The sequence below is a fragment of the Myotis nattereri genome, assembly GCF_964212035.1.
Source record: "Myotis nattereri genome assembly, chromosome: 12".
In the NCBI taxonomy this organism is placed as follows: Eukaryota; Metazoa; Chordata; class Mammalia; order Chiroptera; family Vespertilionidae; genus Myotis; species Myotis nattereri.
In genome coordinates this window covers 40616156-40642142 of record NC_138087.1, presented here as the reverse complement: position 1 = coordinate 40642142, position 25987 = coordinate 40616156, and the positions used below count along the sequence as shown (strand labels likewise).

Genomic DNA, 25987 nt, shown 5'->3' with positions numbered 1-25987 from the left:
TAGGAGATCCATAGATAAGCTAATAAGTGAAATTGATACTCTTCTCAACACTTCCAGAATAGCTCAACGTGGATTAGTGGTTATTTACACTATTTTGTTATTTGATTTTTTTAAAGGAGGATCTTTCCGTTTCCTCTTACAAATATTTCAGAATCGAGTTGTTTACACATATATTTCCCATCCCGTGACTCAATGGCCTGGTGTGTTTTGTGTGCTTAGTTCAGTGCATGGTTTGTGAGCCTTTACTCTGTGCTAGCCCCTGAAATACACAAAGATGAGTATGATACTGACCCCCACCCTAACCTTCCCCTCAAGGAATTTCACATTTAGAGGGGCCATCTTCGTGTGTGAGTATGATTCATGACAGAATATGGTAGGGGACATATTGAGCTATTCAAGATATGCAAACCAAATCCTGTTCAAACTTAGATGAAATAAAATCCAACTCAGCTTTCATATACAGTGATGGCGAACCTTTTGAGCTCGGCGTGTCAGCATTTTGAAAAACCCTAACTTAACTCTGGTGCCGTGTCACATATAGAAATTTTTTGATATTTGCAACCATAGTAAAACAAAGATTTATATTTTTGATATTTATTTTATATATTTAAATGCCATTTAACAAAGAAAAATCAACCAAAAAAAATGAGTTCGCGCGTCACCTCTGACACGCTTGTCATAGGTTCGCCATCACTGATATAAGAGATGAAACTAGGCGTGAAGATTTCCTTGAGCAATGGGTGGAATTTTTGTTAGTGGAAACATCTTCTCTTAGAGAATATATTTCATATCTTATATGAAAATTACCATTGAAGAGGGAGGTGAAACGATTATTAATTGAACCTTCTTTAGATGGTTTATAAAGAGATAAGTTATAGGTCTCCAACCATCTTATAAACTGAATTTCTCACTTTTAACGACAGTGATGGGGAAGGCCATCGTGATAGGAGAGGAAAACTATTAGAATGATAAAGATAAAAAGGTATATTTATATATTTTTAACATGAACTTTCCACAGAATATGCCAACATTTTCTTTCCAAGTAGGGTCTGCACATTATGTGTCCATAAATTGAAAGATGAAATTAAGGTTGACAAAATCTGAGCTGTCACTATTCTATTTGACCCTAACTCTTACAACTGTGGTGTAAATTTAATATAATGTTATATATCGTGCTTTTTATAGGATACAGACATGGAAATGGTTCTTAGTCATATTTAATACATCATTATGCTTATAATATAATACCAGAAAAAGATTTTCTAAGTTTAAAGAATTATATCTATGTTTTTACAGAAGTTAGATGCGTTTTTTCATATAAGATGGGATAAGAAATGCATTGCTGGAGTTCATATACAAGTCTTGACAAATGTATCTGGCATTAGAGGCACAAGTTCATACTCACATAAACAATGCAGTTTGTATAGAAATGTGTCAAAATTGTATATTCAGCACATTTAATCTTGGGAGAAATAATAGTAGTCCTCACAATTTATTTTAGAACAATGGAAGGTGATTGCTTTAAAAGGCAAGAATAATACTTCTCTTTTTCCTCTTAGGTGTTATTCGTCATGTTGGCGATGCCTTGAAGGACCATGCATCTAAGTCTCGAGGGAAGATATGTACCATAGGTATTGCCCCCTGGGGAATTGTGGAAAACCAGGAGGACCTGATTGGAAGAGATGTAAGTCCTGGGAGTTTCCTCTGTATGTAACTTCTCATAGGGGTGATATCAAAAGAGTTAAATAAAATTGCAATTCAAAATATACACATTACAGTACTCTCTCAGCCCCTACCTCCAAAAATAAAACTTACGTTAGGAATCATTTATTGAAAGACTATTCACTTTCCAAAATCTATCTTTGAAAATTCCAGTGTCAATTCTTTTTACTAAGAAAGTTCCTAAGTAAGACCTATCAACTGCCTTCTTGGCCTGAATCAAGCAGTGCTCTTTCCTCACCCATCAGATCTTGCATGTGCTCTTGGCAAGGATACATTAAGATTCATTAACAACGTGGACCCATTGGCTCACACATCAAGAGGTCTCTGCTCACCCCAGGCCTCCAGCTTCTTTGTTATTTGAGTGCCCTTCACCTAGACCTGGAACACTGCAAAGGGAGATTCTTTGCATAGAGCTGTGGCTGCCTTGGTTGGTCTTTCTTTCACTGGGTGAGGAGCGGGCATAATGGATTCTTTATTTCCCATGATGGAACTACTCAGAAGCCTTGACCAAATTCAGCAGGATGCCAACCTCTTTTTTCTATTCTAATGTCCAGAGCCACACACTGACCAATCAGTCAGCAATTCATCAGAGAGGACTTGGTCTTATATTTATCTGAGTCATCATTTTATCAATGGTGTCTGTCAAAAAATCAAAAGAAAAAAAAACTCAAAGAGGTTGAGAACTGGTCTTAATCTGCTTTTTCTGTTGTATTGCAAAAATGTGAAACCATCTTACTTCAATGCAATACAATATATGCAGTTTTTTCAAGTTCAAACAAAATACTTTGAAGAAAAAAATCAAATACCATGAAACGCAAGCAGTAAGCAAATACTCTTTAAATTCATCAAGGCTTTTATTTTAAGTTATAAGAAGTGTCCATATCAATGTTACCAATTTACATGTAGACATGCTAATTTATCCAGAATATGTAGGATAAGGAGTGAGATATTAGTTTTATCAGTGGAGTATCCCTGTAACTGAAATTTACTGGCTGTTCTATATCACACACAAATTAAATATCTCAAGCAGCAATTCCCAAAGTGTTTTGTAGTCAGAAGTGACTGTAAAAATAATGTTCCTGATTTTTTCAGAGTGTCTGAGACTGGTCTTTGATGGAGTATACCTGGGTTAGATTCCAAGGTGACTCTTAAGTGTAGGTTAATTGTGACCTAGAACAAATATATTTCTTAAAGAACTAGAATATGCTACAATGTCCTAATACCAAAAGCACTTATTATTGCGTTTTATTAACAAATGAGTTAATTATTTAAAATGTGATAACTCAGAAATCATCTTTAAATATTCACAGCTTCAGCATCTCTATCATAAACCTGTTATTATTATTTGATGTTAGGTGGGAGAGGCATTCTGGAACTTTCTCATTCAAATGACCTAGGAATAAATAGAAGCTGATTATTTCTTTATTCAAGAGAGAGTAACCAAATAATTGTCTCAGTTGTCTAAACATTTGCAGAGAATGCTGACCTTCTTATAATATTCTGTTTGTTCCTCTTATAAATCTTCTATGATTGCAGAAAGATAGTACTTATATTGCATTTACTGGTTTTGCTGAGTTGAATCACTCCTGATTTATTTTTCCTCCCATTCCTGCATTTTCTCTGATTTTACCTCCCCTTATGCTATTTTTATTCTTTTTTTCCACCATATTTCTTCCTACTTGTATGCCAATAGGAATTTACCCATGCCTGTGCCAATAGGATTTAATTATATTGTCTGACTTTCCAATGAGAAATGGTCTTGATACCAGCCTAGAGGGCAGAAAAAGCCACTTGTGTGTACAGTAAATTGTGCACATTCATTGTCCCTGCTCACAGGAGTCTAATAAAGGCAAGCCATCGCTCACCAACATCCAAGCGAACCTTAGAGAGAGCATAGAGAAAAGGAAATGAAGTTGGCAGGCTGTAGAAAACACAGGAAAAACAGTTGTATTTTAGTTCTTCAGTAAACCTTTGACCAAGATCCACTGAATTTCAGCCACGCTAGTACAGTTTTTCACAAAAACTGGGGAATTGGAATATACATAGAATTTCTCAGGCTCTTGTTTTTCAAGCTATAAATTATTGTAATAAAATTGGTATATATCATGACATAGTTTGAGGGAATTTTCAATATGTCTTTGCTATTCTAGTATGATCATTCAACAAGAATGTAATGGTAGGTTGCCATAAAAAGTAGTATGTAAATAAAATGTTGATGATCATGGTAAAAATCCCCCTAAAAACCATCAAAATAGAAATGTTTTCTGGTAAGCTTCTTAAGTAGTTATAACAATTTTCATAGCTATTTTAATTTAGTGCCTCTGCCCTTTTTCTTCTACTTTATAGAATTAAACTTGCATGTAATAAACATCAAAAAGATAAACCTCATGTAGCAGGGGGCAAACACTAATGTATTGTTAAAAATCTTTGCCACTTCAGAATTCTATCAAAATGCAATTATTTGAAAACATAAGATAGTGGTATTTTTTGTCAAGTCCATGTCTGTATTTCAGAATAATGTTGAAGTGGCACAAAATAAGTGTCAAGGGAAATCTAGGAAATTTACTTGAAATAAATAAAAATATAAGAATAAAAGAAAGGCTCTATTTCTTATCCTTGATATTTACTGCAGTGGATTTATTGCCCAACTGACAGAAAATATAGATTATTTTATTTCTGTGGAGCTGGCTCTCAAATGAGCACTTTTAGAAGCTGGACATTCAAGTATTACTAGAGTTATGCTATTTATAGAAGCCGTTGACACAGCAGTTGCTAGTTGCTATTCATCTGAGAATATGAATATCCGTTTGGAATGCTACTTTAAAGGCAAAACTAGTTCTAAACATAAAGAAGAAAGATTAAATTGCCCCAAGTCTGCTTTGAGATATCTTGAAGCATTTACATTACCTCCCTTCAAGTCTTAGCTCTTAGCTAGACATTAAATTAGACTTTAAAGATACAGGCATGTATTTTTGGAGTCTCAGAGCTCCAATTAGAGCCTCAAGTGTAGTAGGTGCTCAATGAATATTGATGAAGCTGAATTGGGCATGATGAAATTCAGGCTACAAGGAAAATAAGCATTATGGGGGAAATACTATGATAGATCTTAACTAGTTTACAACTTTATCACACAACGTTATCTCTAATCATATTTCCAAGCTTGACCATACTGTAGTGACTATAGTGAGGGCATTTTTCAACCTGGCATATGAATAGAAAACTATTTTCTTATTTAGCAATTCAAGGTGGGAGGTGGATGGTTATGTTGGTAATGGGGGCAAAGTGTAGACTGAGAACAGGCCTTTCTCTAAACCACTGGTTCTCAACCTGTGGGTCACGAACAATGAAAATACATCCTGCATATCAGATATTTACATTATGATTCATAACAGTAGCAAAATTACAGTTATGAAGTAGCAACGAAAATAATTTTATGGTTGGGGGTCACTACAACATGAGGAACTGTATTAAAGGGTCGTGGCATCAGGAAGGTTGAGAACCACTGCTCCCTTTGAGAAATGCATGATTCACCCAAATGAATGAGAACTAGCCTTGGTTCTTTTAATTTAAATTTCTTCTATTCTGTTTAACCAAACATTTCTTTTCTCAATTAATAGATTAATACAACAGACTTTGCTTAAGAATATTGCTATGAATATTAGATAGTAATACTTTTTTTCCTGAGATTAGACATAAAAATGTATATTGTTTAGCTATTGAACAGAACCCCACCTCTGTGATTTCTCCATATTACTCTTACTAACCCTTTCTTCTATTACAACCAAAAAATTCTACACTTCAATCAAACTAACCTCAAGACTCACTTCCACCAAGTTATCTTTTCTGACTAACTTTATCCCAAATGTCATATTCTGATTTATCTCATAACTGTCTTCTTCCCCACCTTAAGTAATAACTCCTCAAAAATAGAGACTGGGTTATTTTTGTTTGTTTCATATTAACCACTGATGTAATACTTTTTATGAACATGAAACATTGATATATCATTTAAACTCCCCAAGATTTGATTGCTCCATTTCTAAGTGGATTATAAAAACACCTGTTCTGTCTATCTTCATAAAATTTCTATGAGCATAATCATAATAATGGTAATTATAGTTTATTGGGCTCTTATTTGATGATGCTCTCTGTGCTGGCATAGATTATTATCCTTATGAGGTCTGTGTTATCACTTTTCGTAGTAAGGCAGCTAAATAAGGATTAGAACCAAGATCCACTGTCTCTGAAGCCCATACATTTAACTAGTAGTATGCCAAGTAAGATATAAGAAGTTATTTAATGATATCATGTTCTTATTATTAGTTAAGGTAATTGGCAAATATCATATGCCTATAAGTTGAATTAAAAATAGATTCAACAAGTGTGGCCAGAGCCCTTCACTTCGTCCCTAGATAATCTCAACCTGCATAGATGATTATAAAAGTGTCACCAGTGAAAAGTCAAGAAAGAAGTTCCCATGTATTTTAATTTTCATAAGACTCATTTTAGACTTGTATTCCTTTAGAAAACAATCTTCCCGGAGTTTTTTCAGGGAATGGAACAATTTCTGAAGCCATTATCATTTGTTTTTTCCCAAATCTAGATTAACAACACACATTTCAAATTAAAAATCTAGATATGATCACAAGAAAAAATACATTTCATTTTAACTTGAGGATGAAAATTGTGTTTGGGGAGATTTCCAACACATCATCTTATGTGCTTATCAAATTATCTTGACATTCAAGGACATCTTATAGTTTCCTCAATTATAGATTTATTCTCAGAATTTTATAATCTCTAAGAGTTCTTATATTTAATTGGAAAGTGTTCTTTTGATGTCATTTTGATATTTCAAGCCAAGAAAAATCAAGTTTAATAATACCATTGAATGATAATTCTGGTGTAGTTATCAACTCAGTAATTTCTAATTTCTAAGGCAAGCCGAGTATGACTTCAAATTGTAAACTCAGAAAACTTATCACAGTAATGGTCCTGATGCAGAGTTGATTGGATTTTTCATTACTAGGTTAGCTAAGATTTATCCAGGAGATGTGAGAGGAAAAGTTCACAGGCAAAGAGACCCACTCAAGTCTGCTACACTTACAGAGCATCCAATACTAACTGAACCTGGACCACACACAGGTTCTAGGCTAATTTACTTACATGGGGAATGCAGATTCAGTGAAGACAGTGTTGAATTTGGACATAGTCATGCTGATTCCAAAGTTCTTTTGCGGTATCCATGTGAAAATATCCAGCAGGCCAGTGAGTCTATGAGGCAGGAATTCAGGCTACACACTTCATGTTGGAAGGTAGCTGCATAAGGATGACAATTACCTGAGCCATTTTGGTGGATGAGATCACCACTAAGTATGCAGAGTGAGGAAAAGGAAGGCCTACACTTGAATCCTGATGCTCTTCTAACATTTTATGGCTGAGCAGAAGAAAGTGGCCTACAAAGGGGACCAGAAGATCTTAAAGGTAGGAGCAACACCTGAGGGTGTTAGGGAATCCAAGGGGAATGTGTGTTTCAGGATGGAGTGAAGGGTAATGCCAAATAGAATTGTGAGACTATGGAAGATAAGGGTTTGGAAGTGTTCATCCAGTTGATTAAGATGAACATAATTGACATCACTGGTTCTCTCTGTATTAGAAGAACGGTGAAGATCAAGCTCCCATTTTAATGGGTTAAGGAAGGAAAAGTAGAGATGACAAGCAGAAACTACTCTTGTACAGGTTTGATTGTGAAGAGAGGAGATATGTACGAGTAACTGAAGGAAGCCATAAAGTAAGGGTTTTTGGGTTTTTTTTTCATCAAGATAGGAGAAACTTAAGTTGGTTTATATGCTTATGGTAGAAAGAGAGCTAGAGATGTTATTAGTCATGTAATATTGGGCACGTAACTTAACCTCTTTGTGGTTTCTTTTACTATCAGTAAAATGGGAAAAATGATAGCAATACTAAAACTAACAACTTTTTGCTATCATTAAGAGAATTAAGAGATTATCTGTATAAAAGTCCTTAGATGGGTGCTGATATTTATTAAGCTCTAAAAAAGTGTTGATCTTATTATTAATGTTGTGATTATTTCAGTGATAAATGATAAATCTCCAGGCTAAAACTTCAATATCCTACCACCAATACTTTGCATACAGAGTCTTTTTTCTTCTCTTTCAGTTACAAGGGCACAGATGGTTAATCTCCCCTTGAGCTCTGGACTCCTTCACCTCAGGGTCTCTCTAGAACTTATTTTTATCAATTATCTCCTAAAGGAGGAAGGATGGTGTTTGGGTCAGACATGTGAGGAGAGTGGAGGATGACAGTTGCAGCCCCACTGGAGAACAGGAACCAGAACTGTTCAGAGCCCAGAGGAAAAATGCCAGGTAGCATAGAGAACCCAGAGCGGGCAAGCAGTCATGAAGTGATGATGCTTAGCAAATCCAGAATAGAAGGGAAAGGACACATTGTGAAGGTTCAAAGAAGATAAGAATACACTACTGTATCAGTTATTTATCGCTGTGTAATAAGTTACCCCAAAACTTGATGGCTTAATGGCTTAAAAACAACATTTATTGTCCCACAGTTTCTGTGGGCCCCAGAAATTAATGAGTAGCTTATCTGGATGGTTCTGGCTTGGGGTCTCTCTTAAGGTCACAGTCAAGTCGTCAGTGGGGGCTGTCATCTGGGGCTACAGGACCCTCTTCTAAGAGGACTCCCTTGCATGGCTATTGATTAGGAGTTGCTCACCGTGTGAACTTCTCCAAAAGGCCGCTTTATTAACATGGCAGCTGCTTCCCCCAGAATAAGTGATCCAAGAGAGCTAAGAGGAATCCTTTAATGACCTAGATTTAGAAGTCACATACCATTGCTTCTGTTTTCTTCTGTTTCTTATAAGTGAGTCACTGAATCCAGCCTAGACTATGGGAAGATTTTCAAAGAATTGGAACATATTTCAAATTTTTCTCACTGATACATGGTGATTTCTAAGGCACATAATCCCCTTTCTAACTCAAGGGTCATTTCCCACTGCCAGCAGGCCCTGTGTCTGAATGGTACACGGGTCCCCACAGGACAGGACAAAGGGAAGTGAGCCTATTCAGGGGGAAAGGCTGACATGAGAATGGTGCAACTCACAGCCCACGAGTTGAGCACACTTTCAGAGTGCTGCAGGAAGGTGTCATTGTTCTTCCCAGGGATTTTAGTGGGAGTCACAGAGATGAAGTGTGTGGGCCCTGTTTGGAGATGGACCCCTGGGTTGGCTGCTTTCTTGTTTGGATTGCTGAGCTGAGAGGCAGCAGCTGGGTTTCAATATGACCCTGCTTTATACCCAGACTTACAGCTGAGCTGTCTGAATAGTATATAACAAACCAGTGTCCCCACTAGCACAGGCCTCTCTGTGATTATAAGGACACACAGTGGCTTTCTTTCTTTTCCTTCTATTCTCAGTCCCCGTGTTTCTTTAACTCAGACACAGAGGTTGCTTCCCACTCCTCTTCTCTCCCAGAAGCACATGCCTGATCCTAAGAGAATCTCCCCACTCCTTTGTTTCTCTCTCTTCAAAGCACAAACCCCGTTTTGCTGCCTGCTGGTGCCTGTCCTGACCTCTGTATGCTATACTTTCTAGTGGACTCATCTGGAAATAATCTGAGCAGCTGTCAGAAGGATGTTAATGCTCAGCTAAGCCACTGGCAAAAATGTCCAGCACCAAAATCATAATTTCCTTCATAAATTTATAATCAGGCTGGGTCCCCTGTCTTCCCCCTAAACATCTCCAGGTCTGTAAAGGAATTTATATGGGGTTTTGAGGAAAGAATGCTAGTGGGGCAAATTTGGCCAAGACACTTCACTTCTCTGAGCCTCTATAGTTTCACCTAAAAAATAAGCATGAAATGCATTAAGCCGAGTGAAAGTGCCTAACTCAGTGCCTGGCAGAGTGTGGTCAGCGAGTGCTAACTTTCTTCTTGCCTTAATTAAAATCATAGTGCTATTGGGAGGGAAGGAATGACTCTGTGAACACCACCACCCCCTACCCTGCTACTTGCCTGGGTAATGCTCATGCACACCTCACCAAGTAATAAGACCTAGAATTGCAGAAGACCTATGATTGATGACTCAAAAACCTGATTCAATTCAGTTCAATTTTGTTCAAGAAAGGAGTCACTGCCCTTTCATTGTAGAAAGCACCACAAAATAGAAGAGATCCAAAGACATGAGCACACTACTTTTTTTTTTCTTTTTTTTTTTTGTAGCCAGCACGCATAGAGGGTCATTGTTCTGCACTAACTTGTGGGGGAAAACACAATTGTACTCTTCAACACAGAGTGTTCAGACTCAATTTTAGAGCTAGAAAGCCTTTAGAAATTATAGTCAGGTCATCTACTTTACGGATGAGAAAGCTACCATCCAAAAAGTTTCTTTCACTAAATACATTTTTAATATTTATTGTGAGATATTACCTAGATGTGAGATTATAGGTCTCTCCTCAAGCTGGCAGACTCATACTTACCACATTCATTTTATCAAGACACTCTTAATGAGTAAATGAATGAATTAAAAGACTTGTTAAAAGTCACAAATTAGTAACAAGAGGACCTGGAATTAGAACCCCCATATGACTTCCCATTATGTACTCCTGGGTTCGACCAGAACATTCATGAAAGTAGCTAGGAAAACTCAAGCATGTCTTAGATCAACCCCCAGGTGATCAGCTCCCAAGTGATTGATTTAAGCCCATTTGGAGAAAATAAATGCAGCACTCTGGCACCAGCACACGAAGGACGTTTCATTTTTCTATAGTGTCTCTGGATCAGTCCCTTCCTGGCAATGACAGTGACCTTACAGATGCCTTATATAAGGGATCTTCGCCTCTGTTACCCCCTTAAACTGCTCCTACTTCATTGCCTCTTTGTTTCAGAGTCAAGGTATATAGGCCTTGGAACCAAAATTTTACCAATCTGTGCAATGGATTAATGAGTGAAGAAGTCTCTCATCTACTCTTGAGGTACAAGAAAGAAAGGCAAAATGTCATTGCATAAAGGCATTCTGGCTCATAATACCCGAAGACTACTAAGTGTTGAAATTCCATTTCTAACCAAATTTCCCTTCTGGATCTAGATACTAGTATATTCACCAATTATAAAAGATCAATTGACATGTAGGCCTTTCAGACATTAATCAGCCTATCTCAACCCCTATTCCTCATCTGAACTATAAAACACAAAAAATTATTCGAGTGACTCTCTTCTCAGTTCTCTCAACAGTGGTACCTAACTTGGATCATCCTTTATTCTTAGGAGAGAAGGTGATCCATTCCATACAATGGGTGCTGTAGGTCATTAGGGCTTGACTCTCTCAGGAAACACTGGCTGTGGAACACAGTAGAGTAATCTAATATATCTGTAAGTCATGAACATGTCAAGATTGTTCTTACCATGCATGTGTAGATGTGCATGTACATGCACACACACACACATACACACATTTTGATAAAGGCCTCTTTTTATGAGCTCTTAAAAGTTGATGTATTACCTCCAATATTTTGTCAGAGATAAAAATTCATTTGTATTTTATGTAATGCAAAGGCATTATTTTTCTCTATTTGAAATACGTAACAAGAAAGGCAGTAACTCTTTTGTAGATATGCAAATTGAATCTCAAACAAAAATAGACTGTTCGGATGTTTGTAATGAAGAACATCAAGAGGATTTTGTAGGCAAGTTGGACCAAAATGCATTCCTCTGAAGTATTTGGGAAGTTATTTCCTTCTTTGTAGTTAATCAACAACTAGTTCTAGAGCATCACCCTCCTAAATGGCCTGGGAGGACATGGCAAAGAAAAAGCACTTTGCATATTTTGCCAACTGATGGCTAATGTTTTTTGCCTTTGCTTACATTGCCCCATTGAAATCTCTTGTGTAAAACAAAAGTCTGAGATTTGTATACCATTTCCTTTTGGTCACCAGTTTGCGATTAGAAAATCACTTTATAGTTGGTAAAATAAAGCAGAGTTTAAGTCTACCAGATCTGAGGCCCTGAACCTAACTGTCCCCTATACCTGGGCTCCTGAGCATTAAAGAGAAAAAACCAACATGATATATAAAAATGTTAGTTACATGCAAACAAGTGGTTAGAATAAGATGGAACTTGGAGACATTGTAGAAAATAGGTCTGCCTTTCATCTACCTTTCATCTAGCGCCAATATTCCACCTTTGTGTGGAAATTACCTAAAAATCGGTACAGCAGTCTGGTATTAAGAAGGATATTACCCTTATAGATTGCCTAACAAGAGCCAGGCATGGTGCCATGTATTTTACACGTAACCTCATCTAAGGTAAGTGGTTTTATTCTTTCCCTCTTAAAGATTAAAAATATGAGACTCAGATTTTTGGAGAACTGGGTTTCTAACAGATTTCCATGGCTCATACATTCAGAATTGTTCTAGGATTCAGCATATCTTCCTCCAATGATGACTAGAAAATAAATTAGGACATTTTAATTATTTTATATTTATATCCCCTATTCAGCAGACACAATTTTTGTCAAAATTTGATCACCTTTCCTTTACCCTATATATAAGATCAAAAGAAATTGGAAGCCACAAGATGAAGAAATTAAAATGCCTGCATGATACTGTATCCCTGACCTTCTTGTCATGACTGATTCAAATGTACTAGTATTCCCAAAGAACTGGTGTGCCATGTTCCCCAAGAAAAGAAGGTCAACACTCAGAAAACAGAAGCACCAGTGTCCTTAGAACCCTGTGGTGAAGGAAACAAATACAGAGAATATAGTCTGATGATTTAATCATGTCCTTTTATTCTCAGATTATAGTGAGTACATGAGACTGGCCCAGAATTATTTCCTGCCTGTCTTCATTTGAAAATGTCACTTTCACTGATGGTCTTTAATTAGGTTCTCGGGAATTATAGAACATGTCCTCAAGTCTCAGCTAGAACAAATGTCTGGGTTCACGGTCGTGCAGAGTTGAACTTGTAGAAAATCTACTGTCCCCTCTTCGGGTCTTCTACTTGGCCTGGAGCCTGCTGTTAGAAAACAGAGAACAGTAGCTAAAGCAGTGATGGCGAACCTATGGCACGTGTGTCAGAGGTGACACGCAAACTCATTTTTTTGGTTGATTTTTCTTTGTTAAATGGCATTTAAATATATAAAATAAATATCAAAAATATAAATCTTTGTTTTACTATGGTTGCAAATATCAAAAAAATTCTATATGTGACACAGCACCAGAGTTAAGTTAGGGTTTTTCAAACTGCTGACACGCTGAGCTCAAAAGGTTCGCCATCACTGAACTAAAGCATTTTCTTTTGTCCAAAAGCACCAGCAGAGGCTCTTTAAGAAGAGGAAAAAGTCATTCTGCTAAGCCTCATTCAACCAAGCATTAATATTTATTAACATCCACTCTGATGTAGAATGAATGTTTTATGATCAAAAATGAATAACAACAAAATAGGCATTTCAACCACAAGTGACCCACTCTTCCACTGATGAAGAGCTCAGGATGGAGTTAGCCAGCCATTGTCTCTGCATTTAGGGGGGACTCTCATTCAGTAATGCAGACAAAGAAGTAATTGAATACCGCTCCATGTGATTACTGGAAACAGTACTCACAGCGTTCTGGGCTTTTATCACAAAGAGCCAACTGAAATGAAGCAATAAATTAATGTTATGTTAATGGTACATAAACAAATAGGACATACATTAAAAGAAACGCAGAATATTTCAAAAGCTCAGAATTATACATTTTAACTTTAGATTAGATAAACCCTCAAACAATTCAGAAAAGGGAGACCTTTTTTTTCCTATTTTGAACAAAAGCATATCTGTCTCAAGTTGTCCTATTCATTCATTCACTATTTATTGAATAGATTGTGATTGATAGACACATAGAAATGTAACGTTTCAAAATAAGCATCAAGGTTTAAAAAAAAATGACTTGTGTGAGATCTTTACTATTGCAGACTTTCTTTGTTAAGTTAGTTTGTAATTCCTTTTAACAAACCACTCAATCTTACTACACCTTTTTTCATGGTGAGTTATTACATATTGAGTAACATCTCACCTTCATAGGTAATGTACACACTGCACAAAGGCACAGAAATAACAACCCCATAGTTTGTATTTTTGTTCTGTCAATTTCAATTTATTCAATGCAGGAAAAACGTAATGGCACCATGTGACAGTCAACTTGTTGAGTCTTCGTTTTCATGGTCTTGAGAGAAGTTTCTACATAAGTACTTTAGCAGTAGGTTTTCAACACATTGTTTTCATTGTGTGCAGGCAGTGTGGAAAGGGGGACTGAGCATAGATTTGGAATCAGGCAGGCCTGGGTGTGAATTCTGGTTCTATGTGCAGCGAGCTCTTTAAAAATTCTACTTTACCTGTTTCTTCATCTACAAAATAAATATAACAGCCTCTACCTTGTCAGATTGTTGCAAGGAACATAGATAATATAAGTAAAGCAACTAACTCACAATAGGTTTTGCTTTCCTTTTATTTAAAAAATCTGAAAGGCCACACTAAGAATTGTTCTTTTTTAAGTAGTGTAATTCGCCATGAAGTTAAAATAATGACCACAACAAAAATAAGACAGTGATGATCATTTTGAGCCTGATTCATATTCATCCCATGAGGCAGTTATTTTACATTCAATGTTTATTTCCACTTAAATAAGGTATTGAATAAGAACAGTGTGGATATGAAATAACAGAATTTCAGATTATTGAATAGGCTTAACAGAAAAATTCACTCCCCCCAACCTCCAGCTTTCACCATTCTCCAGAATCATCATTGCTCTGCTATGTCTACTGGGGTATGCACATGATAGAGAAGAGAAAGAAACAAACAAAAATAACTTAAAAATTATTTTTAGTTCCTCAACAAATAAAAGATCAACTTCAAAATGAAACAATCCTTCACATGCCAATTTTTGTGCACAACAAAAGTATAAACTCTAGTTCTGTATGCATCCAGTAAATAAATACATAATTCTTTCAGCATAATCTTGCTTCACATAGAACATTCTCCACAAATCTTGCTTCTATCCCAACCAGTATTAGGAAGAGGAAGTAGACTGTGCTTTCACTGCACCAAAGGATTGGTTTTCCTTCTCTCTCTCTTCTCTCTGCCCATTTCTCCTTTTAAAATGCTGCTTTCTTTCCTCTGACTTCTGCCTCTTCCCTTTGAAATCCTGCAGGTTGTCCGGCCATATCAGACCATGTCCAATCCCATGAGCAAGCTCACTGTTCTCAACAGCATGCATTCCCACTTCATTCTGGCTGACAACGGCACCACCGGGAAATATGGAGCGGAGGTGAAACTCAGGCGACAGCTGGAAAAGCATATTTCGCTCCAGAAGATAAACACAAGTAAGTAGCTGCTTTTCCCACTCTCATGCCTCCTCAGAAGTGTGTTGGAAGTGAATAACTTTAAGTACAGCATGCAGAAATCCTATGAAAACTTGAGCAAGTTTCGAGCATGGATCATTATGATTTCCACTGGGCCAGTGGTTAGAATTAGAGGAAGTTGTCTAGAGGACAATTGGAGGCCTAAGAAAGGATCGCACACTTGCTTGGCAGACTCCATCTCATTTATCATGCATAAAAAGTTCAGCCCCTTCTGGGATTTGTGGATGCAGATGAGCTTTTCTCTCCAAACGTTTCCTACATCTTTTACACAAAATATTCTTAAGGAGGAAAGGCATCCTAGGGAAATTGTTTCTATTTATTACACTATTTTTGATAGCTAGAAAAAAATACTTGGCTTTGATCTTAGCACAGATATGGCTGTGTGAAGGTATTCCAAGGGAACTGACATTCTCTAAACTAAAACATCATATGTAACCATCTTGATGAAACTTCAATTCCGTCTCATATGTATTCATTCATGGTCTCATGATACGTATGTATTTAGATATATGTATACCACATGCTATGTATCCGATGGTTACACTGAAGTTCTCTCTTGCGTATTTCTGTGTTCTATGCTTTATCATGTACACATTTGTTTTAACTGTGAAGGGTAGCATTGTAACGACAGCACTGCTCCCCCGCTCACTAAGTGCCTGGCATTTCCATGTGATAGAGGTATGAAAATAATCTACTGTCTCTTCTCACAAAATAAAATTCAATTTGTTTTCACAAAGTAACACGCGAGGCTTCTCGGCAGGCTCAGACATTGCAGTCATCCATTGTGTGTCCCATCAGGGAAACGTGAATTGAATTGATTGAACTTTCAAAGCCTGCAATTCCAAATAAGAAAAAAGTTCTCCCTGGCTGGATAAGTTCTCAAAAGTTCAGTATAATGTGGTTCAACTTGTCCAAATGGCTTTTCTCTTCTCTAGCCTTTTCTCTGCATCTGGGGTATAGCAAGTGGGGTTTCCTTGCTATAACCACCTTCCTCCCAGGACTGGGATGTTCAGCCTATGAGACCACAACTTCTTTTTCTTATTCTCTCCTTTCTGGTTTTACTTTTGAAGGACTGCTGCTGTTTAGCCAGTCAACTTTCACACCTTCATCTTTTTCATAGGGAAGTGTAGAACAATAAATTTTGGTGTAGACCTGAAAAAAAAATTGTATTAGTAAACTCTCTTCTATCTAAGAATCCTCAACTGTCTTTGGAAAGGGAAAACATGGTATTATCCTGAAGGAAACATCTTTTTTGGAAGGGGAAAAAGGGAGAAAAGACTAGAAAATGCTATAAAGCACTATAAGCAAGGGGTGGTAGGTTTTGTTATCCTAAAATTGAATGTTACTATAATATTCGATAGAATGGGTAAATGTTATGTAACTAGTGTTATCTGTTTAAGTTTTTTATAGGCTGTAGCATTACTTTTTTTTACACTTTCAGATTAAGGATGAGAGCCTACCTGGGAGTCACCTGAAAGCTGAAGAGGTGGGAGCAGGGTGGACAAGGAGCAAATTCACTCAAGTTCGGCTCAGTAATGAGACAGAATCTGTCCAGACGAGCCAATCATGTCATTATGTCAGCCCCTGGTGGCAGCTGAGACAGTCAGTCAGTAGTGTTAGGAGGAGAGGTAGGTGTGATTGTATACATTATACACAAGCTAAGGGGTGCCCACCCCAGTTAAAACCTATTCAGTGCCTCCCAGGCTGCCCAAGGAAAGGATGTTCTATTCTAATTTACTCTGCTGATAATTAGACGCTATGCCATCATACACTATCCCACTCTCCCACAGAAATACTGTCCCCCGCCCATCACACTCAGGCTGTCCGAACATATACTCAGCATTTCTTCATTAGGTGTTAGTCCTCCTCACTGCCTATGAGTGACCTGCATGCCACAGGAACCTTTCAACAAGCCTCTTTTCCTACCTAATGATATAATCTTCTGGAGAGTATTTTCCTTAAATATTAAGTGAATCCTGCTCAGGAGACCTTTAAACCCTTTTTGATCAACATGCCAGTTATCTGTAATAGCATGTTACAAGCACAGTGTCTTCCATATGTATACTACGCTGGCCTCTATGGTCTCATCTCTCCCCTCCCTCCACTCCTTCCTGCTGCCAACAGTCTGTCCTGAGTATCATCATTGGTCATTGAAGGGCTTTGTTTTTAAAAGGAGAATCCTTTCAGATGTGAGCAGTTGCCTGCTTTGGAACACTCTGCCATTTGCAATTTTCTTAACTTCACATTTAACATACAAAGCCTCAAACCATTCCGATCATGCGTTTAGTAAACAAGTATTTCTTGAACTCTTATTTTGTACCAGTCATGGTGAAGGTCTAGAATAGCAGCAGTAGACAACTCATTGAGCTTAAGTCAAGAGGGGCAAACAGAGAAATAAGTAAATAAGTAAACAAGTAAATATATGATGCCTGGTAATAAAAAGCACTATTAAGAAAAAATAAAGCAGAAATATATGTGCATGTGGACATGTGTGCACGTGTGTGTGCGTGTGTGCATGTGTGTTGGGAGGATAGTGTAGATTAGGTGGTCAGGAATGGCCTCTATGAGGAGGTGATGTGTAAGCAGAGGCCTGAAATCAGGGAGCCAGCTGTGGAAAGAGCATTCTAGGGAGAATGAAAGCAGGGACAAAGGCCCCAGGTGTTCAGTGGAGAGCAAGAAGACCTGTGGAAGGAGTTGGAATTTATTCTAACAGAACTTTGATCTGGTAAGTTACAGGAGCTCCCTTATGGTTTAAAGGAAGCAACTGCCATAATGGAGAAGAGAGACGGCAGGGTTTGAATTAGGATGGCAGCAATAGAGGTGGCAAAAAGTGGTTATAGTCAAATATTTTTTTCTTAACTGATCTTTTTTTTTCATGTAACAAATTTTGCATAACCTAAAATTTACCATTTCAACTATTTTAAGTGTAAGTTCAGTGGCATTAAGTACATTTCATTATTGTGTAAAAAATCATGGCTCTCTATCCCCAGAACTTTTTCGTCATCCCCAAACTGAAACTCTGCACCCATTAAACACTATCTCCCCATGCCCTCCTCCCCCCAGACCCTGGTAACTACTGTTCTACTTTCTGTCTTCATGAATGTGCCTATTCTAGGTACCTTGTGTAAGTGGAATCATTTTGGTCCTAGGATATATTTTGAAAGTAGAGCTCAAGAGGACTTGCTAATGAATTGAGCATTTGGGGTAAGGAATAGACACATCAAGGATGCTGCATGGTCATCCATACAGATACCATCGTATTCTTAAAATAATGATACCAGGTTAGAATCTAATGAGTATGTCTTTACAGAAAAGAAAGGGAGCTGAGGATAATTCTCAGGGGAATTGGAATGAGGTCTCTAAGAAGGAGGGAAGGGGTGAGATTCAGTGCACACATGAAAACACGGCCTTAGGTAGAACAGGGATAATTTTATCCTGTGTAGCAGAAGTGAAGGCAGAGTATCTGGGTGCAGGTGTGGGCAGGATGGAGCATTTTCTGGTGGGAAGATCAGATGGGTTTTGTAGACCCACTTGATATTTGTGACCAAGAGTTTAAAGTGCCATGAATCATCAGGGTTGTGTGTTTTCTCTCCACCCATGTTCAGTTTGAGTAGTAGAATAAGCATAGGGTTGGGTTGAGCACACGCTGGGATTTTGTCAGGCAAGTACAAAAGAGGGAGAGAGAAACTATATGTACTCTATATACATATATCCAAAGAGTATTATCCTAAGTGTCTATGGATGAAAGCAATGCTGTGGCTGACAGTCATGAGAATATACAACCATTCATCCAAAAGACCAGACTGAGGTACAGAAAGGTGGTTAAGTGAATTATCAAAAGTGACCCAAACCTTAGTTCAGCGGTTCTCAACCTGTGGGTCGCGACCCCTTTGGCAGTCGAATGACCCTTTCACAGGGGTTGCCTAAGACCATCCTGCATATCAGATATTTACATTATGATTCATAACAGTAGCAACATTACAGTTATGAAGTAGCAACAAAAATAATTTTATGGTTGGGTCTCAACTTGAGGAACTGTATTTAAAGGGCCAGAAGGTTGAGAACCACTGCTTTAGTTAGTATTGCCAAACATCACATATACTAAGCTTGAACTAAAACAGTGATGGTGAACCTATGACACGCGTGTCAGAGGTGACAAGCGAACTCATTTTTTTGGTTGATTTTTCTTTGTTAAATGGCATTTAAATATATAAAATAAATATCAAAAATATAAATCTTTGTTTTACTATGGTTGCAAATGTCAAAAAATTACTATATGTGACACGGCACCAGAGTTAAGCTAAGGTTTTTCAAAATGCTGACACACCAAGCTCAAAAGGTTTGCCATCACTGAACTAAAATAAGCAAAAGTCCATAATAAACAATACCTCCTACTTATCTTATTGATGTTCACATAGTCACACAAGTTGAATCAACTTAGCACTTCCTACATCCACCTATGTGGATGTGTAAATATATGTGGCCTGGTGCACAAAATTTGTGCACATTAAAAGGGAATTAATTAGAGGAAATATATTAATATTGCTATTTGCCCTTTCTCTATAATAGAAGTGTCAGAGATGGAAGAAAATTAGTAAAATGTATATGAAAATCTCCCTCCTTTCAGAGTCTGGGGTGCCCCACCCACCTGCATGCACCTCAAAATCGCACGAGACTCAGACCCAGCTAGCCCTACCTCCGTCAAGCCCTGCCAGGCAGGGGGCTCAGCCTCAGGTCCCCCATCAAGCCCTGCTGGGGAGGGGGAGCAGCCTCAGGCCCCACACCCCACCGTGAGGGCAAGAGTGTGCAAGGGCATGATAACCATTTGCATATTAGCTCTAATTATATATATATATATATATATATATATATATATATATATATATATATATATTAGAGGCCTGGTGCACAGATTCAAAATAATAAAGGTTTTCTTTCATCTCAAAATAATTTTGAAGGAAATCCAGACATTCATATAATTTCATTATATTTCATTATCATAAATATTATAGTACCAAAACATTTTTTAACTTGTATTGGCAAAATGTAGGGTAGATTTTAGAAGTATTTCCTTAACTCAGTGACAATATAATGGCAAACATTATGCAAGAACTCTTTAACAATTCTTTCAAAAATTAAAATTTTATTATTTAATTCTAAAATGTATCCAGAAAATTTGACAATAATCTTTTCAAGTCCTAGTTCTACTCTTAGCAGGCCAAAAGCCATTTAAATATTGCCTAGCAATTCTTTAAAAGGAAGATTAGAAAAATCCCCAGAAATTTTGACTTTCTTTCAAGAGTTAAGAGGGAAGAATATAACATTTGGAAAAAGAGGTGACCTTTGTTTATCACCAGTGACAATAAGCTGACAGTGGCAGGGAGACCTGGAAATTCAGATCATCATGGCTGTGACCTTAGACAAATTACCGTATTTCTCTTAGATTTTTGTTTCTGCAACTGTGAACCAGGGACAATATTCCCTCACAGTGTTGTGATTAAATGAGTCAGCGAGTGAAGGATCTGTCATGTGGCGCTTCAGAAAGATTGGGTGCCTTTCTGACTTCGGAGCACTGTGGTCCCCCGGCAGGAAGCCATGTCCCATGTATATGGCCTGACTGCCATCGGTGCCAACCTGAGACCCAAGCCCTTTCATTCAAAGCCCATCAGAGTCTAGGGTGTTCGTCAGGATATCTCTACCACACATGGAAACTGGCTCCGATTGTTAAGCCATGCATCCTTGAGTCCAAAGGGGAAAATGAGGCTCACAATTATATTCTGGAATATATCATCCAGCCTCTGCTCACATTACTTATTGAAGTGTGATTGATTTACATTCTCAGTCGTTGCAGCAATAACCAGAAAACTCCTTTGTTTTTTCTGCATTATTGAAATATATATTCTAAACTGTGCTATTCCTCCTGCCTGAGCAAATAGAGAATAATGAGAAAATTTAATCTTTCTTTAGAGATTCAAGCTATCCCCGTGTGTTGGAGTAATCATAATGGATGTCAGTTAGGTTTGTTGAGTCTCTACTTGGAGGTGTCAGATCTTATGCTAAAGGTGAATTGGCCAAGAATATATCTTAAAAGCTTAGATTTGGTCCAATATCAGCTTTTTTTCTTGTAATTTATCACTTTATTCAAAAAGGTGAATAAAATGGGGAAAGATGACAGGAATCTAGTTCTCTTTGGGCTAAGTTTGATTAAAGTGTTACTCCTTTGTATTTGAATTTTATTTTAGATTTGGCAGAATGCAAATTTTTATTTGGATTACATGCCTAATTATATTGTGAACATCAACTTTGGTTGTAGGATATTTCCTTGTAAGACTAGAATTTTCTGACTTTATCATCTCCCTACTATAAAGTGGAATCTGCGTCAGACTAAATTCATAGTCCAAGACATCATAGATATAGTAGTTACAGGTATACCTATTTTGTGACATTAATTGATAAGAGTATCTGGTAGGTTTAAATTTCCTTAACCAGTGCTTTTGCTACTTTCAGGATTTTCTTGAAAGAAAATTTGATGTTCTGCTCTTCCTTTGCCCCTTTGTAACGACTGACATTTGAGGAAGCCACCAAGAGTACTTTCCTCTAAAGCAGCAGATTAAAATGAGCTTGGCATTGCTAAGTAAACAAATAGCAGAAATGATTGCAGAATTCACAAAGCATAATTAAATTTGATATTTGAGGATATTGCTGTTTAGAGTTTGCTGGAAAGCACGTTTTATTGTTCAGTCCCTAAATCAAAACACCTATTCATTTATGACTGAGTATTTACTCACACAAACTAACAAAAATAATGATAATAATATTGTCTCTCAGCAGTATAAACTATCATTCCTGAGATGTTAAGCCTTATTATGGGAACAAATATTTCCCCATTCCACTGGCTTGTATGATAGACGAGCCCCATAAACATTCTAATGAACAGAGTGAGTCAACAGTGATAAAGTATAATCGGTTATATGAGATTTTATTTTAAAAAGCTCATGCCCTGACCAGTGTGGTTCAGTTTGTTGGTGCATCATCCCATTCACTGAAAGTTTGCAGGTTCAATTCCTGGTCAAACCTTCAAACCTAGGTTGAAAGTTTGATCCCCAGTTTGGACACATATAGGAGGTACCCAATCAATCTCTCTCTCTCTCTCAGTTCCTTCCTCTTTCTCTAAAAAAAATCTATAAATATATTCTTCGGTGAGGATTCAAAATAATAATAAAATAAAATACTAAGTTCATCTCTGTGAGCTGACACAACTAATTTAAAGCATTTCATTTCAGTGAAATCTCCATAATTAGAAAGAAGTACTCATGACTGCACCATTTATACCCTAGCTCCCTTACCACCATTTTTTGGTGATAATTCTTAAACATGGCTGTAGTCATCCTCCACCAGGTTGACATTGCCTCCTCTAGGAAACATTTAAAAATATCAGGGGGGTTTGGGATTGACACAATTTCAGGTGCTCCTGAATGGCACTGGAGAGGAGGCAGGAATGTTAATATTCTACCACACGCAGGGCAGTTTCACATGAAGTATCACCTGGCCCAAATGCCAATCATATGCCTTAGGAAACACTGCTCTGACTATGTTTGTTTCCTTGAGTTTTCTCTTTGTTTGTTTTTTTGTTTGTTTTTCCCAAATATTTCTAATAGCTGACTCAGTGGGGCCACGCCTTTTCAAGGTAAAAGACTTGCAGAAGCAGCAGCAGTAGTGAGCCACTGGTAAGATTCAAAACATTTAACAACCTGTGAAGCACAGGCTGGGTGCCAGCCCTAGTATATTTCCTTCAGATCCTCATGTCACTTGCTGTTGGGTAGTTCTGCCTTATGTCTAACTTCGTATGTTCTGAATCTGCACTCTTCTGGGTGAAAACCAAAATCAGTCTATGTTTGAGCTCTCAGTGTATTCAAAACTGTCAGTGGACTTGAGTTGACCTTTCCGCATTATGGCTCTAAGGAGCTCTTTTTCATTTGGAGAGAAACACCAACCTGCTTAACAGGCAAAACTGACTCATGAAGTAAATCAGAATTTCCAACTCAGCAGCATCTGCGCTTAGCACCACTGCTTTATACATTCCAGTCTCAGTAACTCCAGAAATGTGCTCAACAGTGGAGCTCCCCATTGTTGAGGGCTTGCTGCTCAGAGAAATCCTACAGTTCACCATTATTAGCTGATTTGGGGGTATAGGCAGAGGCCCGGAAATATGGTTACTTTATCCCCTAGAGAGACTACTCCCTAGAATTCATTGCCCAAGGGATATTTTAATAAATCAAAATTCTAGTAGAATAAAGAGTTCAAAATTGAATACAAAGAGAACTCTAGTTGTTTTTATCTATACAAAACTGAGAATTATTTTGGAAATAAGGGAGCAAGGCAGTAATATAAATCTTGACTGAATGAATAAATTTATGAGATAAAACACCACAAAGCAATGCTTTTTAAAAATTAATAATCTTTCATTTCTGATATGTGTTTCTCATTTCCCGGGACTGCAGTAGACACCTTTTATGTCTGAGTATTTTCCTTTTGTTAAATTATGAAGTCAACTTACCCGGAAATTTGACATAGATTATTTAAAGAGTATTGTTGACATCCTTAATAGATTTACCAACCTCTCTGACACCAAAACTAATATTAATGCACATAATAAGTGCCCAATAAAGAGATGCTGAGTTGGCATGAAATAAATTTAAGTGATTTGACCCAGTCATATTACTATAAGAAATGTGTGAATTTACAGTTTCAAAAAAAAATTTTTTAACGTTTTAGCAAGAGCAGCAGCAGCTATGAAATAACATAGAGCAGTCAGGAGACTATTTTGAAGGATTGTAATCACTTATTTATAAATAAATGATATATCATAAGTATATACATATTACTTATCTTTATTCTTATGATTAAGTCAGTCTCATTTCTTTGTATTTGTATCAAATACAGAAAGGCCAAGCCTGAAGTGGTCAACAGTAGCACAGAGAGGGAGGCAGATGGCAAAGGGAAGATATAAGGTATGAGCTACATGGAAGTTTCTTTGGAAAGTTTTCCATCTTGGAATAAGTTGTATATCCACACAGGGAGAGTTGTTATGAGGCCCTTGGGGCCCTTGCCCATGGTCAACATTGCAAACCTAGCATGGTACTCTTTCCACTGAGCCTTCATCTAGCTCCGAACCATTTCATTCACTAGAACAGAGGTTCTGCTGCTGTAATAAAGACTCAACACAATGGATGCCTAAATGAGATGGGAGTTTCTTTCTCATGCATATGTTATTCTGAACATGAGTGCAGATTTGATGTGATAACCTCACAGTGTTGAGAATTCAGATTCCTTTCTTTCGCTCTGCCCATCTCTGTTTTCATGGATCCACGGGAGCTCCCCATTGCCTCTACATTCTGGCCAGAGGAATCAGGAAAAATGAACAAGGAAAAATCATAACTCGTCCTTTAAAAGGCACAATAAGAAAGCCATACACACCATTTTGGCTTACATCCTAAGTGCCAATATGTGGTCACATGTTCATACCTAACTAAAAAGGGATTCTAAAATGTAGTCTTTATTCTGGGTAAACACATAGCCAGCTAAATATTTTATCACTACGAAAGAAGGAAAGCCTAGGTCCTGGGGTACAACTAGCAGTTTTGCCACCCCTTTTCAGTATAGCATGCCAGATGATTATTAAGAAGTAGCTGGAGTTGTCACGAGATAAAATGTATCTGCCATTCATAAGACACACCTATATGTTCCAATATCACTGGGAAGTCTTGTCCAAAAATAGCTCCTATACTGTATGCTTCATATCTTACTCTTCCACTCTTCATCTGTGAGTTTTTTTAAGTTAAATAACTCGAACAGATCCCGTTATCCTCAGAGTACTTGCATATGCCAGGCTATGCATAATGCATGTACATTCCCTAATGAATCCTTAGCCATGTATTTTGCTGCATGTTATTTGGTAACATTTAAAATCCCAAGATATTAAAAATAAATAGAATAGATTCTATGTTTCTATGACACTATACTATTAATATTAATGTTTCAAAAATAAATCCTGGAAAAATGTGACCTACATATGACAGCAGAATGGAGATTGGCCGGCTTTTCAAGTCCATCTTAAAACTGAGCTTTAGCCCTAACCGGTTTGGCTCAGTGGATAGAGCATCGGCCTGCGGACTGAAAGGTCCCAGGTTCAATTCCGATCAAGGGCATGTACCTTGGTTGTGGGCACATCCCCAGTAGGAGGTATGCAGGAGGCAGCTGATCGATGTTTCTCTCCCATCAATGTTTCTAACTCTCTATCCCTCTCCCTTCCTCTCTGTAAAAAAATCAATAAAAAATATTTTTTTAAAAAAAAAACTGAGCTTTGGCCTGTTGGGGAAAAGGACAAGAGACCTATCTTAGGGAATAAGAACAGCCCACCTTCCTACTTTGTTGAGGAACATTTGATGAGACCTGATAAGCAGATGAGCTTGTGGGGAGTTTAAACATTTTTATATACCAATTATCCAATTTGACATTTCTGCATGTTAATAATCCCTAAATGATAATTAATAATTTGGCAAGATACAGCTGAAGGGCTCTTGAAAACCTCCTGAATGCCAAAACATATACAATTGAGAGTATTCGCTGATGCCGGCAGTTATTAAGATGAATTAGTAGAGCTTCTCCTCATAAATGGTGAGTGGTCACCTGTTTTAGAGGCTGAGGTACACGTGACACTATTGATTAGGTTTTCTTTTTATTTTAGTTCATGTTATCCAGTGAAACTCAAAAGGCAGAGCCTTAAAGAAAACGGCAGAGTTTTAAGACAGTTGGGGTTTCCCGTCTGTCTAAGGGAT

General features: G+C 37.4%; 1 protein-coding gene across 1 annotated transcript in view; it reads left to right on the top strand.

Annotated features, from left to right (window-relative positions):
- The window catches only part of TRPM3 (transient receptor potential cation channel subfamily M member 3), a 441698-nt gene that overhangs the window by 226033 nt on the left and 189678 nt on the right, over positions 1 to 25987 (top strand). Inside the window, exons 5-6 of the mRNA XM_081103884.1 lie at positions 1560 to 1684; positions 14939 to 15110. Of these exons, the coding sequence (XP_080960010.1) occupies positions 1560 to 1684; positions 14939 to 15110 (297 nt within the window). The remainder of the gene's footprint in view (positions 1 to 1559; positions 1685 to 14938; positions 15111 to 25987) is intronic.